The sequence below is a fragment of the Tachysurus vachellii genome, chromosome 22 (genome assembly GCF_030014155.1).
Source record: "Tachysurus vachellii isolate PV-2020 chromosome 22, HZAU_Pvac_v1, whole genome shotgun sequence".
Lineage (NCBI taxonomy): Eukaryota > Metazoa > Chordata > Actinopteri > Siluriformes > Bagridae > Tachysurus > Tachysurus vachellii.
In genome coordinates, this window is record NC_083481.1 from 15,878,631 (window position 1) to 15,896,475 (window position 17,845).

At 38.7% G+C, this 17,845-nt stretch overlaps 1 protein-coding gene across 1 annotated transcript; it reads left to right on the forward strand.

Annotated features, from left to right (window-relative positions):
* The first annotated feature begins 1,230 nt into the window (after positions 1–1,230).
* Positions 1,231–17,746, forward strand: nampt2 (nicotinamide phosphoribosyltransferase 2). Its single transcript, XM_060857853.1, has 11 exons — positions 1,231–1,446; positions 4,256–4,391; positions 6,288–6,391; positions 6,489–6,617; positions 8,179–8,337; positions 12,392–12,522; positions 13,316–13,541; positions 14,112–14,231; positions 14,650–14,790; positions 14,877–15,002; positions 15,245–17,746. Exons 1-11 carry the CDS (start codon positions 1,399–1,401, stop codon positions 15,416–15,418), a joined length of 1,494 nt encoding a protein of 497 aa, XP_060713836.1. The 5' UTR covers positions 1,231–1,398; the 3' UTR covers positions 15,419–17,746.
* Positions 17,747–17,845: the final 99 nt, after the last annotated feature.

Sequence of the window (17,845 nt, forward strand, 5' to 3'; positions counted from 1 at the left end):
TTAAATAAGCAGCTCATTAATTAGAGTAACTATAACTATGAAGTAGGAAATTATCCTAGAGGTGAGAATTCAACATTTCTTCTTTGAACTTATGAAACCACTGTAGGCCACAGAGGAAAAGAAACAAAGCAACAATTCCTACAACAACCAGAAACAAAAGTGAAAGAGTGAAAACAGATGTTCTCTGAACAGGGAAATCACCAACCGGTCAAGACTTTGGACTTCCATATCTATAGCATACAGAGATTCAATTTGAATCTAAATGTTCATATGTCTGTGGAGCTGCTTATACTATGCACTGTGTACATTAGCATCTAGTGTAAGCATTTAAGAAGTCATCTTATATGGAACACCAATCTTATTTTTAACTAATCATAAGTATAATGTGTTTCACAGTCTATGGCTTTTTAAAATTTTCTGTGTGAGTCGTGCGTTCACAGAATAAAGCAAAAGTATGTGATTTGGGCATGTACTGTACATTTACTCAAGGCTTTGAGAGTTATGTAACTACTAAATACATAAATATGTAAATATGTAAATAAATGTAGTCTACATGATTAAGTTGCTGGCATGGCACCAAGGATGCCAACTATAGTTGCCACCTTGGACCACTTAATTCAAATTCTAGTACACTTTAGGTCTGATCCGATGAGACATCCTTCGGCCTTATTGTCAAAAATTTGTTAAGCACATTTTATAATTTGTAGTCAAAGGATGTGTTAAACATTTATTATTTATTATTAAGTAAAAACGTTGCTCTGTGTCCCTTCACCTCTTATATAAAGGTGAAAAGAAACCTATTCATTGGCTATAAATCATAAATCATATATATCTATAACCCAAACAAACACTAAATCTTTTCGTTTTTTTTGTTTTCTTTTCATTTTTGCTTTCTGATCAGATTCCTGACGTAATAACACAACAGGACTTTGCTCGACGCTCCTGATGCCAGAGTTTCGACCTCGTTTCAAGGAAAATGAAACTCTTCTTTCATAATCCCGCGTCACTTTCTGCAAACCTGCTATGCCAGTCCCACAGTCCACGCCCCTTCCATCTCTTACATACCTGTATTCCGTTCAGACCACGCCCTCATTTTCTCCTACGCACCTGTATTCCGTCCAGACCACGCCCAATTTCCCCTCCCCCATGTGTATACTGCTGTCTTCGTCACGCCCCTGTGTTGCGTGAACGTCTCGGTGACTCCGCCTCCTCTTGTCTCTCTGGACGTGATGATTATCACAGACACGCACACAAACGCGGTGTGTAAACGTGCGGCGTCTTCTTTCACTCACAACTACGGTGTAATCAGACTGAGTGTCAAGCTGCGCTGTAAACAACGACGTTCATTTGTTAGTGCTTTGTTTTCTTCCCACCTGAACATTTCACAACATCTCAGTTATGACAGATACGGATTATAATTTTTTACTCGCTACGGATTCATACAAGGTAAGTTTTACATACGTGTTATGTTTAATATTAAAATTAAAAATTGCATCATTTCTTCAAACAGAAAACTTATAGATTGGCTCATAGATTCGTAGTAATGTTTATCTTCTCAGCTAGCCGGCTAAGCTAACCTGTGTCTCCTGCCTGCCCTTCTGCTTGTCATGTTTCATGGTCGCACCTCCATTTAAAAGAGTCTTAATAAACGCGTTAATTATTAAAAAAAAAAATCAATAACACGACTTAACTCCTTCCGTGATAAAAACAGCCCCGAAATGTCTTTAATTGTATGCGAGCTCCTTTCCTTTTAAATGCACTGTTTACTTTAGCTTTAGCTTCATCTAGCGTTGATACAAGCGTACGCGAATATATACGGTGTATTACGGTACCTTCTATGCGTCTATTGCATAAAAATATATAAACACCGGAGAGGTTTCTAAGTTGCGATGATTTTATTTTATCCGTTTTACTTTTTTAAACGAAAACAATGTAGTCAACTATATAAATATTACACATCTCTGTTCGGTGTATAATTTTAAATAATAACTCAGAACTGACACTAAATCTGATTCAGAACAGACGATTTATTATTAACGGTTAAAGACGGTAGCTACCGTAAAACCACCTATATACGCGCATAAATAATTTAGATATATTCATACGTTCACGTTTTTAGGGGAGTTCATTTTACAGCTGAAATTATGCTCGTTGTATTCGTTGCTGTTGTATTTAATACCGCTGGATAGTGTTTAGTCTTCACAATGACCGCAGTGCAAGTCAGCAGTTCAAAACTTAAGAAACGAAACTGAAATTAAAGCACGAATCTGCGTCTCCTGTAGGCCGCGTTCCAAATCACACTGTGGCGCACTCGGTCTTACGCCTAAATAGTGAGTTACCAGGGTTACCCAATATCCCGTACTGTTTATACGGAAGTTAGTGAGTAGCGCGGGGCGTGCGGTTTGAGACGCGGCCTCTGGTTTTGCTGGTATTAGATATTGAAAGTTTCTCCGGAGTTGGAAGGTTTTCAAGGGAGAAAAATATTATGGTATCAAAGTGATCCAGATGTTGGGAAACTGTGTTGTAAATCGATACAGGTTTCTTACTATGTGTCTATTAACGTGGAGTTTATGAACTAGGTGCTAAAAAGACATTTTAGTGTAAAGTTCTTTATAGAATTAGCCAAACTTGAAAAATGGGGTCTAGAAAAACAGTCACATGCATTAAAGGGTTAGTTTTCTTTAGATAAATCTAATGTTTAACTAATTATATCTGATGGCATTTTCTCAACATGTTTAATTCCTGTATGTACGGATCGTATCAGGTTTTAAAAAAGAAAAAGCTGGATTTGCATTTAGGTTTATTTGTCCTGCCCGGACTGGAAACATGCCAGGAAAGGTCAGATGTAATTGGAGGATGCTAGACGACCCCCTTCTCTAATCACTTTCAAATGGCAAAGGATGTTTTCTTCCACATCTGAAAGCCACAGAGGCTTAAATATCAGCCACACACACTAACCCACTGGAATACGCGTTTTGGTTTTAATATTTAGCTCCATGTAGCTTCTGCGTTGAAACCAGTTTTCATTCATTTCTTTTAATCAGTATATTAAATCTGGAAGCGTAATGCGTAAAGTTTCTCTGTTGGAATTCAGTGTAATGAAAGAAAGCATGCTGACACACGAGTGCAAAACTAAAACTTTATCTTGGAAAGTACTGTGTGTGAGAGTGTGTGAGAGTGTGTGAGAGTGTGTGAGAGTGTGTGAGAGTGTGTGTGTGCATGTGTGTGTGCATGTGTGTGTGCATGTGTGTGTGCGTGTGTGTGTGAGAGTATGTGTGTGAGAGTATGTGTGTGAGAGTATGTGTGTGAGAGTATGTGTGTGAGTGGGTGTGTGTGTGAGTGGGTGTGTGTGTGAGTGTGGGTGTGTGAGTGTGGGTGTGTGAGTGTGTGCGCAACTTGCCTCATAGACGTTCCACAACATTAAACATAGCTTAAAATGGATAAAAAGCATGATGCCTTATTAATGAATGAGTAAATTAGAATGCTACACTAATCAGGTTGTGCTGTTTTGGAAAAATATTCCACTTCACTGTTTGTTGTTTAAGAACATCACATTTTCTGTTCCTTACACAGCACGATACTCATTCAGCTCCCAACTTCTATTATATTATCACTCTCGATGTTGGCTAAGGTTTACTTAGAATTTGTCTCATATCACATATATTTATATAGATATTTAAACGCTCAGATTAATTGTTTTTGGCAGTCAACGTGTCCTTTTTCTCAGCATTAAAGACACTCATTATAATATTCCAGCGAACAGGATCTTGCTCAAAGTTAAAGAGAATTTGTGTTCATGCAAGACACGAGTACTTTGTGTTCTTGAAGTAATTCACGTTCCCTTCCTGTGACACATCTCTTCATGTACAGGACACACCAAGAGATGCCAGGAATTCACATTATACTTTAGCATTAGTGTTGTTGTTGTTGTTGTTTTTTATTAGTAACCTGCATATTTTATTATTATTATTATTATTATTATTATTATTATTATTATTATCTATCTATCTATCTATCTATCTAGCTATCTAGCTATCTATTAATTTATTTATTGACGTCAGCGAATTTTCAAAAAGGGACAAAGGCCAGCCTGCTTTCTGCAACATTCCACAGCATCATGTGTAACTCAAAAATACGTCCTTTATTCACGAACGAAATCTATCTGCCTCAGAGGAATTAAATACATCCTAGACATGCTGTCATTAGGGCCACAAGCTCTAGTTTGATCATCTGTTCTATGTTTTCTCTCTTTCAGATCACACACTACAAGCAGTATCCTCCAGACCTCAATAAAGTCTATTCGTACTTCGAGTGCCGGCACAAGAAAGGAGCTCAGTTCAACCAAGTGGTGTTTTTCGGCCTGCAGTATCTCCTGAAGAAATACCTCGCAGGTGTTGATCTAAAAAATAAATAAATAAATAAATAAATAAATAAATAAATAAGAGAGAGAGAGAGAAAGAGAGTGTCTGATGATGATGTGCAAATATTTCTTTCAGTTTGTTTGTATGAATCGTACTTTGAACATTTTCATCACTACAGAAATTATAATCGTTCAGGTTACAGTGGATACTTCATCTTTTAGTTAGTTGGGGTATTTGTGCTGGTTCTTATGAATAAAGAAAGATCTAAATCAATAACACAGAAGTTATTTATTCAGGTTTAGTGTGATTTTTTTTTTTTTTTTTTTTTTTTTTTTTTTACCATTGCATGTTAAAAGGAAAGCTATTAATAATTCTACAAAACTAAAGTATAATGTAATAATTCCTTATTATTTAACAGATTATCATCATTTGTTTAAAGACTATTTTATTTCAAATCTCTTAAGTAAATATTCAAATAAATAGTGTTAAAATAAAGTTCAAATCATAAAATAAAGTTAAATATTGCTTTCCTTCAAAAAAAAAACAAAAAAAATTAATAATTCGATCATATTAAAAAATATAATTTCTTAAATCACTTGTGTTAATGTTTAAAATGTCAAATATTTTATCTAAATCCCTTTTATACATAATACATAAATATTTGAAAATAAAGTTTTTAGAAATAAAAAAAAAACTTCCAGAGGAACATTTTTTTTTAAATAAAAGAGTCACATCAAAACTTTTTATTTTTTATTTTTTTTTAATAAGCGCATAACATAGTTTGTAAAAAGTTTTTACACTTATTTTCTTATTTATTTTCATTGCTTAATTTTTAAAGTAGCATACCTATTCTCTTTTTCGGCCGTGTCAGGGCCGTATATTTTTGTTTTCGTTTATTCTGATAAACACGGGTTTTAAAAAATCGACCTTTAAGCGTCACAACTTTTGCAAACTCAGCATGATGTCTACATTTCTTTTTTATTATGGCATTTGTGCCAGGACTGAGATTAGCCTGTCTTTTAACAAGAAGAGGAAGGTGGCCCTGTAGCATTGTGCAGCTTTACCCCAGTCCTGTGTTTCTGATTGCTCTGCACCTCTGACGTCCTGCATGTGTCCTTTAATGATAGAAACTTAAGGTCGAACTGCACGACTCGATCTGAAAAGTTCAGATGAATCCCATGATGTGTATATGAGAAAGACGGGCTTTTACTTGTCTTAATTTTGAATAATCACCTGGCTTGCTATGATAACAAAATAATACAAAGCCCTGTTTCGTAACTGTTTGTTTAAGGAAGGCACTGCAGACCGGCGTTACGCAACCGTCAGCCAGTTCCGCTTAAGGTTGATCCTTTTTACGAAAGGGACAAAGTATGACCGCGTGACCTTCCTGAACCGTGCTTTTCATGTCGGACCCGTTTGTCCCCGGGAGCAGAGGGTCCTTCTAATACACATACCGCCGTTTTAATCAGACAGATTGTGTTGGCATGGGAATCGAACACACATTGGGGTTGTGTGACTAATCCCAACACAAAGCTACGTTAGTGAACCTGTTTTATTCCTCTTATACTACCTTTACATATGAATGTAAAGAATGGCACCTTGTCCAGAAAATATTCCTAGAGGCTTTTTCTTTTCCTCTGGTGACTCCTTCTAAGACTATGAAGTAAACTACTCCTAATTTACTTCTTAATTTTCACAACATATCTAATCCATTTATTATTAGATTACTCCGAGTATCCGCTGTACCAGCCCCTAACAGTAAATTAGCTGTTGCTATAGAAACGCTATCGCTTAATCGACACCTTCTGACCAGTCGGATGCGAGAAGTCTGTTTAAAGCGCATGTTTAGAATCTCAGTAGCAATGTTTAAGCCCAGCTTGACTTTGTGGAACTTGCGTATTACCCAAGTACATTTTTTTTCCCCAGGCCGCGTCGTCACAGAGGAAAAGATTCAGGAGGCGAAAGTGTTTTACCAGATGCACTTCAAGCAGACAGTGTTTGACGAAGAAGGCTGGAGGAAACTGTTGGAGGTAGGATTTAATTAATTCACCTTCCACCTTCACTGGTTCTCCATGGAGGTCTTTAGTTGTGCTAACAATCACGTGTGTGTGTGTGTGTTCGTGGTAGAGATACGACGGCCGCCTCCCGATCCGCATCAAAGCCGTTCCTGAGGGGAAGATCGTTCCCAGGGGAAACGTCCTGTTCACTGTAGAGAACACAGACCCTGACTTCTTCTGGCTCACCAATTACATTGAGGTATTTCTTCTTTTCTTAAAGAGACGTAGTTAGGAATTATGTGCTGTAGCTGAGGACGGGGAGATTATGATGTTTATGATTACTATTAGCTGTAACATTTCAAAATGAATATGAATGTGAACGCATACTAAAAAAATAACATCTACGTGCTACCATGGCATTTGGTACATTTAAACATTTAACAATCACGTGACACACGGACAAAGCGTAGGCGGTGCCGAGTGAGGGGAAAGAAAGTGCCTCAGTGCTCGCTGAGGTGAACTGCTCTGTGCCTATATAAACCCAGGTATTGGATTCCCATTTGTCTCTTTCGACTTGTGGATGTGGCCTTTCTCGCTAAAATCAAGTCTTGATCAGCAAACCGCGTACAGGCTACAGATCGACTTATAATCTACGTATTTTACTTTTAATATTGTTCTCAAACCACAGCAAGGATGAAACAATATTAAAGACATGTCGCAACGTGTTTTGATGTTGTTTTTTTTTTGTTTGTTTGTTTGTGGTTTTTTTTTAGCTTTAAAAAAATGTTGCCCTAAAGGGTTAACGCTCTGGGTGTGTTTTAATCACAGTCCTGCTGTGCCATTGTGCAAGTGGCCGAGTCTGACTCGGGCTCTTTTCTTTTCCAGCACATACTTGGCTGCTTGCTGCAGCTCTGAAACAGCACAGAGAACTTTGATTATAATGGCCAGGGGTCACTGAGGCTGAACTCATGACCCAATGAACCTGAACAGGGAGGCTCTGAAACCTCACATTCAAACGCTCAGTTTAGAATAATAACTTTATTCAACTGTAAAATGTTATACACTAAAACCAAGAGCTCTATTATGTGCAGTAGGCTGCAGTCCTCGATTTTAAGCTGCTTTCAACCCAGACTTGAAGAAAAAGGCACAGGACTAACTGTCTGTCTGTCTGTCTGTCTGTCTGTCTGTCTGTCTGTCTGTCTGTTCGCTGCCAGTCTGTGAGTCAGTTTTGTGTCAGTCAGCACGTATCCACGTTGACGGACATTGTTTATACACTCAGTTTTCAGTTGATTGGTTGGCAATTTATCATCAACAAATAAATCTGTCAGTTGTTTTCTGTCTGTCAGTCAATTAACACCTCTTTCAGTTGGAAACCTGGTCTTTGTCTCAGGTTCTATTTGGTGTGTCTGTGTATGTAAGCTGGCACTGTCAGTCCGTCTGCCTGTCTGTCAGTTGGTCCGTGTGTTTGGGCTGTCGGACTGTCAATCACTTGGTGTATTCTGTCTGTCAGTCTGTTTGTCTGTCTGTCTGTTGATTGGATGATTGATCTGATGGTATACCATTTAGGTGGTTTGTCTGTCTGTCTGTCTGTCTGTCTGTCTGTCCTTAATACGCAGGTATATCTGTTCTACATTTCTACCTAGATTGTAGATGAGCAGTTTTTTTCCCATAGAAAGTCCTCAGATTTTCTGTCAGTTTTAGTCACATTGCAAGCCCATTTTGGCAGTTGATCAAACTCAGGGGTCATTAAGTTTAACTGGGAGTCTCCCTCTCTCTCTCTTTCTCTCTCACGTTCCCCCTTGCGTTCTTTGTCCCCTCAGACTATGCTGGTCCAAATGTGGTACCCCATCACCGTGGCAACCATCTCCCGGGAATTCAAAAAGATCCTCGCCAAACATCTGAAGGCAACATCAGGAAGTTTGGAAGGTCTGGAGTACAAACTGCATGATTTCGGGTACAGAGGAGTCTCCTCTCAGGAGGTAAGAGTCCACGCTAACGCACCGATACATTTTATTATGGCTTAGGCACAAACATCCTAATCGACATTTGCTATTAACAAAAAGCAAGTTTATCGCCGAAGTTCTTTATTTACGATGAGTTATAGTGCTTTCCGGAGTCAGTTTACAAACACACTTGCTTACAGTCGTGACTTTGTGGCCAGAATCTATTAATCATCACATTAGAGAAGGTCGTAAATAAAATGGCATCAGTAAGAAAGTGAGTTAATATACAGCTAGTTTAATGAAATGAAACAGACTGGGAAAAGTCTCCGATCCCTTCGGCCCGCTTCCAGTTCTGAGCAAAAGTAATGAGCCATGCTGATTGTGCACTTTGAATCACTGTGTGTTAAACTGGGTTAATAATACAATTAAGGTATATTTTAGGAAAGCGTTCGCTCAAACCGGACACGACTGGGTTGAGTATTAAGCATGACACCGGCTGGTACAGACAAGGGTTTGTGTCTAAAAAGTCAGCAGACTGTCTGTCTCAGGTGATAAACACAATGCCATTGTGTACCGATCTGCCCTTGTTTAAGAAGCTCAGATCAGTGACACGGTGTACAGGCAATAAGACACTCTCTGAGATAAGAGCAAGAGGAAAAAGGAAAAGCTGTTTAGCCACCTCGCTGACCTAAATGTCACACTGCACGCTAGTGTAAAGCAGAACGTCTCTCATCAGCGTGTGTGATCGCGCAGAACGATGCATACAGACCTGTCATTTTTATTTATCTGTTTAAAAAAAAATAAAGAGAATCACTGCTTGTCTGGACACACAGTCCATTATACAGTAATGTAAGAACACAGAAGAACGACACCTCACACATTTTATATACGTTTATTATACCTTATATACCGTATATTATACCTTTTACTCTCTCTGATTCTCTCTCTCTCTTTTTTATTTCTTTCTGTCTGTTTCCATATCTCGATCTCTCTCGGTCTGTGTTTCTCTCTCTTTCCCTTTCTATGCGTTTCTCTTTCTATCTCTCACCCTCTCTCTCTTTCTTGTTCTCTTGCAATCTCTGTTTCTATCACTCTTTCTCTCCCTCTTTATTAAGTCTTATCTGCACAACTCTAGATACACAAACTACAACAATTCTATTCCCAACTCTAGTCCAATCTGGAATATTAAAAGCCAAATTTATGAATAAGAATAGGTACAATGGGGGAAATAAGCATTCGGCGTTTTTTTTGTTTGTTTGTTTGTTTGTTTGTTTTTTTAAATTAAATACAGTTTCAGTGCAGCAATTCGTGTGAACGTTTGTCCTTAAAAAAAAGATCCCACTCATATTTATGGACATACTTTGGACCTTGTTTTCTCTCATGGGTTTGATATTAATGATATTATTATTACTGATTTTATGCTTTCGAACCATAATTCAAGTTCATTCCAATTCAAGTTTATTTGTATTGCGCTTTTTACAATAGACATTGTCTCAAAGCAGCTTTACAGAACATAAACATAGAACAGAAGGTAAACATAAGGAATAATATAAAGATTTAAATATAATAAAATATTCAAGATTATTATTAGATATATGTAGTTCGCATATTTATCCCCAATGAGCAAGTCTGAGGTGACTCAGGCAGCAGTGGCAAGGAAAAACTCCCTTAAATTGGTAAGGAAGAAACCTTGAGAGGAACCAGACTCAAAGGGGAACCTCATCCTCATATGGGGGACCCTGGAGGGTGTGATTACAAATATACAGTCAAACAAATGCTGTATTGGTGTAAGGATCACATGGAGTTCAGATCTCCTCTTTAGTATCACAGAGTCCAACTGGAGCTGGTAGATCTGTAGATGTCTCAGGATTCTCACAGAGTCGGCCTCATCTCAGAGAAGTGATAAGGAGTGATAATACCTCTGTTTCTATTCTCCTCAGTTCAGTACTGATTTTAATCAGTACTTTACAGAGTCCTATGTGGATTTGGACTCACCACTATCAGACTTGGATGCTGACCAACGACAAAAATAAATGTGACTGCTCCACTAAAGCATTTTAAGCCCAAACCTAAATCTGAACTGTGGCACACCGCTGAGTCTCGGCTGCTAAGACAAGCCTGTAGAAAGGCCGAGCGAATGTGGAAAAAGGACAATTTGCATATTTCCTTACAGCTTTTTAATGACAGTCTGTCAGCTTATCAGCAAGCTGCCAAATCTGCCAAGGCATCATACTTTTCTGGTTTAATTTTACATAATCACTCCAGACCAAAGGTGCTGTTTTCAGTAATAAACTCTGTTGTTAACCCAACTGTATGTACTTTGTCTGTAGCCTCTGACGATCTCTGTGAAAGCTTCTTGAGGTTTTTTAATGAAAAAATCGCAAACTTGAGATCTACAGTTAATCCAGTATACAGTTTATCCGTTGAACAAATAACACCTTCACTGGCACCTGCCACATGGGCCACATGGGCCACTTTTAAACCCATCTCTCTTCAATTACTTAAGGACACCATCGCTAAATTGAAACCATCTGCTAGTCCCCTCGACGTCATTCGTCGAAGATATTTAAAAATGATTATTGACTCGGTTGGGACAGGTTTAGCTTCCTTTTTTTAACAAATGTCTTTTAACTGGCTGTGTCCCGGACGATTTAAAAGTGGCTACTGTTACGTCTCTCCTCAAGAAGCCTTCACTCGATCCGTCTATCTTAAAAAAAGATTTTAGAAAAAATTGTGTCCGACCAACTTCAGTCATTTCTCACCCATAACGGTTTGTCTGACAATTTTCAATCTGGTTTTAAAACTGCTCATAGCACTGAGTCTGCCCTCCTGAGAGTGCTAAATATTTTTCTAGCTACTGACTCTGGAGATTCTGTGGTTCTAGTTGTACTGGATTTATCTGCAGCATTTGATACGGTTATCGCTAGATTAGAGTCATGGGTGGAGCTGTCATGCACAGTTCTAAAATGGTTTCAGTCATACATATCAAACAGAAAGTATGTAGTTAAACTGGGTGACTTTTCCTCGAGTTCGGCCCCACAGAAAGTACAAAAGCCACCAACCTTGACTTAGGATGTCTACTGTCTTTAGGTCTCCGCAGGTACGGAATCTGGGTGTCTTCTTAGACGAGTCCTTCAAACTTGATAAACAAGTTAATGCTGTCATTGGATCGAGTTTTTATCATCGAGGAAAAGCAGTACACAGAGGCAAGGCAGCGTAAGGCAGCAGCTTTTACGAGCATTGGGGATGAAACCTAGACGAGATTCAACATGCTTTCTGAGGAGCTGCTGTTTGTGGCTGGTGGAGTGGCTGGTTGATAGTGAAGTGACGTTCCTTCCATGTGTGGATAATTGCCCCAGTGGTGCTTACAGGAGCATTTAGGGGTTGTTGAATCCGTCGGTAAACCGGTGCCATTGTTCTGTCTTGGCAGAGCTCTTTGACTCTACCCATCATGAGATGTTTGTCTCATTTCACCTACTTTATTTCTCATTTCTGGTTTGTAATATAATGCAACAATTACTTTATCTGTGTAGATTTCTTCAGTTAGTTAATACGCTACACTGGAACTGTGTTCACAAGCGTACCCTGATTCTAACATGACAAAACTGTATTTCGTTTCTGCTGACTGGTTTAGCTCTGAGCACTTCAGGCATGCGTAACTACTTCCTGTTTCCTGTTGAGCCAATAGTTATACAGAGGTCTATTGCATACGCATTCGGCAGTATTTCGTAGCGTCGTTATATCTGTCGCGAACATACACAAAATAAGCTGGAAGTTTTGTATTCCAGAGAACATTGCTAAAGAAACCACTATTAAAAAAACAACGACAATGAGCAAAATGTCTTTAATAGGAAAAAGGTGTTTATTTGTGATGCTGGACTTTAATAATAAAGATCATAATTAAATAATCATGTGTACTGAAAATCATTACTGTGTACATCTAAATAACGAGCATTAACTGCTTTATGGGCAGAAAAACTGGTGACCTCTCTGACCCCTCCACCCACACACACACACACACACACACACACACACACACATGCACACGCAGCTCATCATATTTTTCCATCTCTTTCATACATGTGTGCAGTCAGCAGCGCTGGGAGGAGCCGCTCACTTGGTGAACTTTTCCAGCACGGACACAGTGGCTGGAGTCCTCATGGCTCAGCGCTACTACAACTGCCCCATGGCTGGTTTCTCCATACCTGCTGCTGAGCACAGGTGACACACATACACACACACACACACACACACAGAGTCAGATTTCACTTTCTTTTCCTCTGCATATCTGAAGTTCTTATGAAGAGCATCTGCCACTGACTCATCTGCACAGATTCGTTTAGTTACCAAATGCAGAGTCATTAAACTGAGTCAGTCGACCTCTTTAGGTTCCTCTGAGCTGCACTGAAGCTCATCAATGTGACCGTGTCTAACCACATAACTTAATCTGTCAGGGAAGCTGGAGCCTAAATATGAATCAAGCTCAAGCAAACAAGCAGCAACCATTTTTTAAAATAAATAAATAAACGATAAGTCTAATTTTTTTTCCGGCTTAAAATTAAAATACTTGTACATAAAAAAAATACCTAAAATAATAAATGGGGGGGGGGGGCTTTTTCCAGGTTAAAATAATAGTTGTACATTGAGGAAAATACATAAAAAAATAAACTATAAGACAGAACATTTATCAACAGGAATGAAATAAAAATGTAATTATATATTTAGATTTTACTTCAAATGAAACATTTTAAACACAACATTTTAAAATTCTAATTTGAAATGAATTATAATTATAATTCTTATATTGTTATTTCAGTTATATTCTACGTTACCAGAATTTTTATTCCTGGATTTTTTTTCCAAATATTAAAATATAAGCATTTCTATATTGTGAATTTTTTCAATAAGTATCATCTGAGTGCCATTTTTTTTTTTTATCATTTTAGATCAATGAATTAAACCTTGTCTTCATTTTGTTTTAAACTGTGTGTGTGTGTGTGTGTGTGTGTTGCAGCACAATCATCTCCTGGGGCCGGAACAGAGAGAAGGAGGCGTATGAGTACCTGCTGGACCAGTTCCCCTCAGGCCCCATGGCGGTGGTCAGCGACAGCTACGACATCTTCAAGGCCTGCAAGCACATCTGGGGAGACAAGCTGAAGGATCGAGTGATGGAGCGCAGTGAAGACTCGGCCCTCGTCATCCGGCCCGACTCAGGAGACCCCACTGAGACGCTGCTGAAGGTAGGTGACCTCCAGAGTTCATGGTGATCTGGTGGTGAACATCTGCAACCAGCAAAGTCAGAGAAGGACAAGAGTGAAAGTAATAACTAGTACAAGTCTGACAGAGGAAAGAACACTTACTTCCTCTCCCAGCAACATCTCTATGCCGTTTTTCTTCTAGAATCTTCTAAAGGGAATAACATTAGGACATTTGAAGGACATTTCAGTCTGCATTTGTTTCCTGTTGGATTTTTGTTTGCTGTAAACTCTAGCATTGGGGTCTTTTGCCCGAGAAACGACCTGTTCCTTTGTAACGCAATGAATGCAAGTAAGACGGAGCGAAACGGAATGAAAAAAGAGGGGTGGAACCAATAAAAGCAAGGAAGGAAAGAAGATGGAAGGAACCAATTAAGGAAGGAAGGAGAGAAAGATTATGTATTGTACTCTAGTGATTTCACAGCCTTGTGTTCATTTAGTTTTGAAGACCTTTTTTTTTAATGATTTTACTGTCACATCGAGAATTTTAGTTGTTTGCGATTTGTATAATAAAAATCCCCCTCTCTTTCTTGCTCTCCCTCTCTCTCTTTGCAGGTGATTAAGATTTTAGAGGAGTGTTTTGGCTGTTCCCAGAACTCTGTAGGCTATAAAGTGCTTCCATCATACGTGCGCATCATCCAGGGAGACGGGATCGATCTGAACTCAGTCGAGAAGGTAACATAATAATGATCAGAACTTTCGTCACTACTTATGCAATATGGGCCTACTGGTGGCGCTATAGTGCAGGGTTTCACACTCATAATATGCAAAAGCCCAAATTCAGCCTGCTGTCAATCTTCTCATATAAAGTCCAGATGTTAAGGAATAGATTTCTATGCATGCCTAAATTGGAAATGAACCATTCTTATGGTCAACTGTATGGTCAGCTGTATGGCTGTATACTGGCCCCTGATTTGATCAGGGGTTACATTTTATCACACAATAACGAAAGAGGTTTCTTATTCTTCCTCCTCCTTCTTCTTCTTCTTTTTCCTCCTCCTCCTCCTTTTTCTTCTTCTTCTTCTTCTTCTTCTTCAACCATAAACCTTAGACATAGAAAGCATGACAATCAGCTTTGTGTTGCTGTTCCCAGATCCTGAAGAAGCTCAGCGATGAGGGCTGGAGTGCAGAGAACGTGTTCTTTGGCTGTGGAAGCGCCTTGCTGCAGAAGATCAACAGAGACACACTGAACTGTGCCTTTAAATGCAGCTACGTGGAGAGTAGCGGCAAAGGGGTGAGTTAATTTTTTTATTTATTTATTTTTTATTACATGAGAGAAGTCATACACGAGTCTTACGTCTTTTGTTCGCGCGCCTGTAGATGGATGTGTACAAGCAGCCAGTGACGGACCCGTCTAAGGGATCGAAGCGCGGTCGTCTGTCACTGAGGAGAAACTCGGACGGGTTTATAGAGACGGTGGAACAAGGGGCAGGCAAACCGGAGGAGGTGAGTTTCCGATTAGTCGCCGATTAGTGAGGTTTTACGATCAAATATAAATGTAGATATAAACCACTATCCTGTGAAAGGGAAAAGGGCTTTTATTTATTTTTTTTGGTTATGTTAATTTGAAAAAATAATACACACCAAACAAATATAATTTCAAACAATCCGGAAATATAGAGATGATCATTTTACTAAACACTGCCTGTAACAAACGTTGTTTTTTTCGCTGTGTGTGTGTGGCACAGGACATGCTTGTGACAGTATTTGAGAACGGGACCATCCTTAAGGAGTACTCTCTGGACGAAATACGGAAGAACGCCCAGCTCTGGGAAGAGGACCTGAGCCCTGGGCAGCACAACCAGGACCACAGCAGCACACTGGACATCAACCAGGAACACATCATGAACGGCATACACTAATCACAACACCGCCCTCTCACCAACGGACCAATACGTCCCCTCCTTTCCGTCAGACTCCATCCACCCTTTTCCCTTTCACGCTCCACCCCATTCCTCTTCTTGTTCCCATTCCCAACATCCCTTCAGTGTCTATAATCAACTATAATCAACCCAAATTAGGTTTATCCTGCACGGAGTGACGGATCACGATGACGTTCGAGTTTATAGATCATGTTGATGTTACATCAGGTTTTTACATCTTTTAGAGTTACGCTGAAATCTACCAAAACCTATAAACATCAGTTTGTGTGCAGTGGTGGAAAGAACTTCTGTCGACCTAGAAGCTTTCGAAAGTTAGTAATAAATGAAGTCTTCTGTTTCTTTTTTTCCCCCCCGAATGCAGGATGATGAAGTGTAAATAGATCCAGTTAATCAATTTGTTCAGTATTCTATATCTGCCTTTTCCACCACTGTCGAATTCACACAAAATGCCAAATATCGCTATCGGTGCTTATGAAAGTAGCACCGTTAGCATAATAACAGCAGGGCTTTGTTTTCCTCAGATTTTCACATGGGTCTTTGGAAATTTAGTGATAAATTTAAAAAGAAAAAAAAAAAGGAATGGAATGGAAGTAAGGAAGAAACAAATCATGTGACTGAATCATCTCCATAAACAGTTTCCTTGAATGAATAATTCTGACAATACAGCCTATGCACTTGAGATAGGAGCAGAACGAAATATACGCAATATGCATTTCGAATACGCAGAAAGCCGCACATTCGCTTAGCTTACAGTCCCATTTGTTCTTTGTCGGTTCTCGTCGGACGATTATTGCTGAAACAGCGACCCGCGGTTAAGTGCACATAACGAAACCAAATACTCCTGGGGGTCTCTGGATCGTTAGTCGTCGGTTGCTAAGCATCAAACATGGCTATGCTCACCATTTCAGACGATTAATGCTGCATAGAAACGTCTATAAGGCCACATAGGTCTACGGATACGTTTGATGCAGTTAAAACGCATTCATAAGGCGTTTATGAAAATGCACAGGCCCAGTGTCAAAGAATCCCAGCTTGTATTCTAGACTGCATCGTGTTGTAGATAATACACACAGTAAAAATTCAGACCTGTCCTTTTTTTTTTTTTTTTTTGCTTTGTTTTTTAAACCTCACCACAAAAGACATTTTCTGTTTTTTTCTTTTTACATTTGTCTTAATTTTTGGAACTCACAAAGGACATTTTTTTTTTTTACATTAAATGTTTGTCCATATTTTGTCCACAAAGGGCATTTTCTTTATTAAAAAAATAAAACATTAAATGTAAAATATTTTATTATTGCAGCTCTTCTAAGCAACATTATATAATATAAATAGTACAATATTAACAGACATATATTTTTTTTTTATATTATAGTATTTTATATTATATTTGATTGTCTTTGTGAGTTCCGTCATTTTCCCGAAGCCTGAGATGCGATTATAACTACTGATAGAGTTAAAAAAACACTAACTAATAAATCGCTACAGCAGTAAGTAACTGACAGAAACAGTTATTGTTTGAAACACTTGTATGGCGTGTTGTTTTAACAGTGCGTAGTGCATGAACGACACTGTAATGCATTTTCATAAAGAAACCCTGTGTATAACGCCTTATGAATGCGTCAGGGCCTGTTATGGACATCTTCATTGTTTATAATTTACTGAATGTGGCCTAATAAAAAGTATTGCTGGACTTCTTCCTCACACTAAATCAGTGTACTAAGAATTTATGTGTGTGTGGGTGTGTGTTTGTGTCCGTTTCCCAACACGTAATACTGAGTGATCTATCGAGGCGTCGAATCGTTCACACTGCCTTAACACTCACTCTGACTCTGGTGCTCTTTATTTGCACTCTCCGTCTCTCACTTTTTCCCTCTCTAAAGTCTCTGACCCTCTCCTTGTCCCATGTGAGTGACTGCTCTGTGCCTCGTTGTTTGTTTTTCCTACGTCTTGTCAATTTTTGTACAATTCAGACGCTCTGTCCCTGTCTGTGTGTCTCGTCTGTTCGGTGAGAACGGCACATTTTCCTGATCCATTCTGAACATCAGATATGAAGCAGATACTGAAGATACCTCTCACTTTTTTTTTTTTTCTATGCCACAGTAATGCTGTGTAATAATATAAAACGATGCTAATTACACTAAAATGATGTGTATTATGCTGTTGTGTAAATAATTTTTAAAATTGTAGCAGTAATGTTTTCGGCTTTTAACCCTTTTTCTCAGACCTTTTTTTTTTGCATATTATGTTTTTAGAAACATGATATTTAGTATGAAGAAAAATAAATGAATAAAATGCCTTTGCTTTCCACTCGTCCGTCTCCTTTTTACAATGTAATAAATCCTATGTGATCATCCATGAAGAATATAAACCTACTATCTAAGTATAAACATACAAAGCCTTCATGTC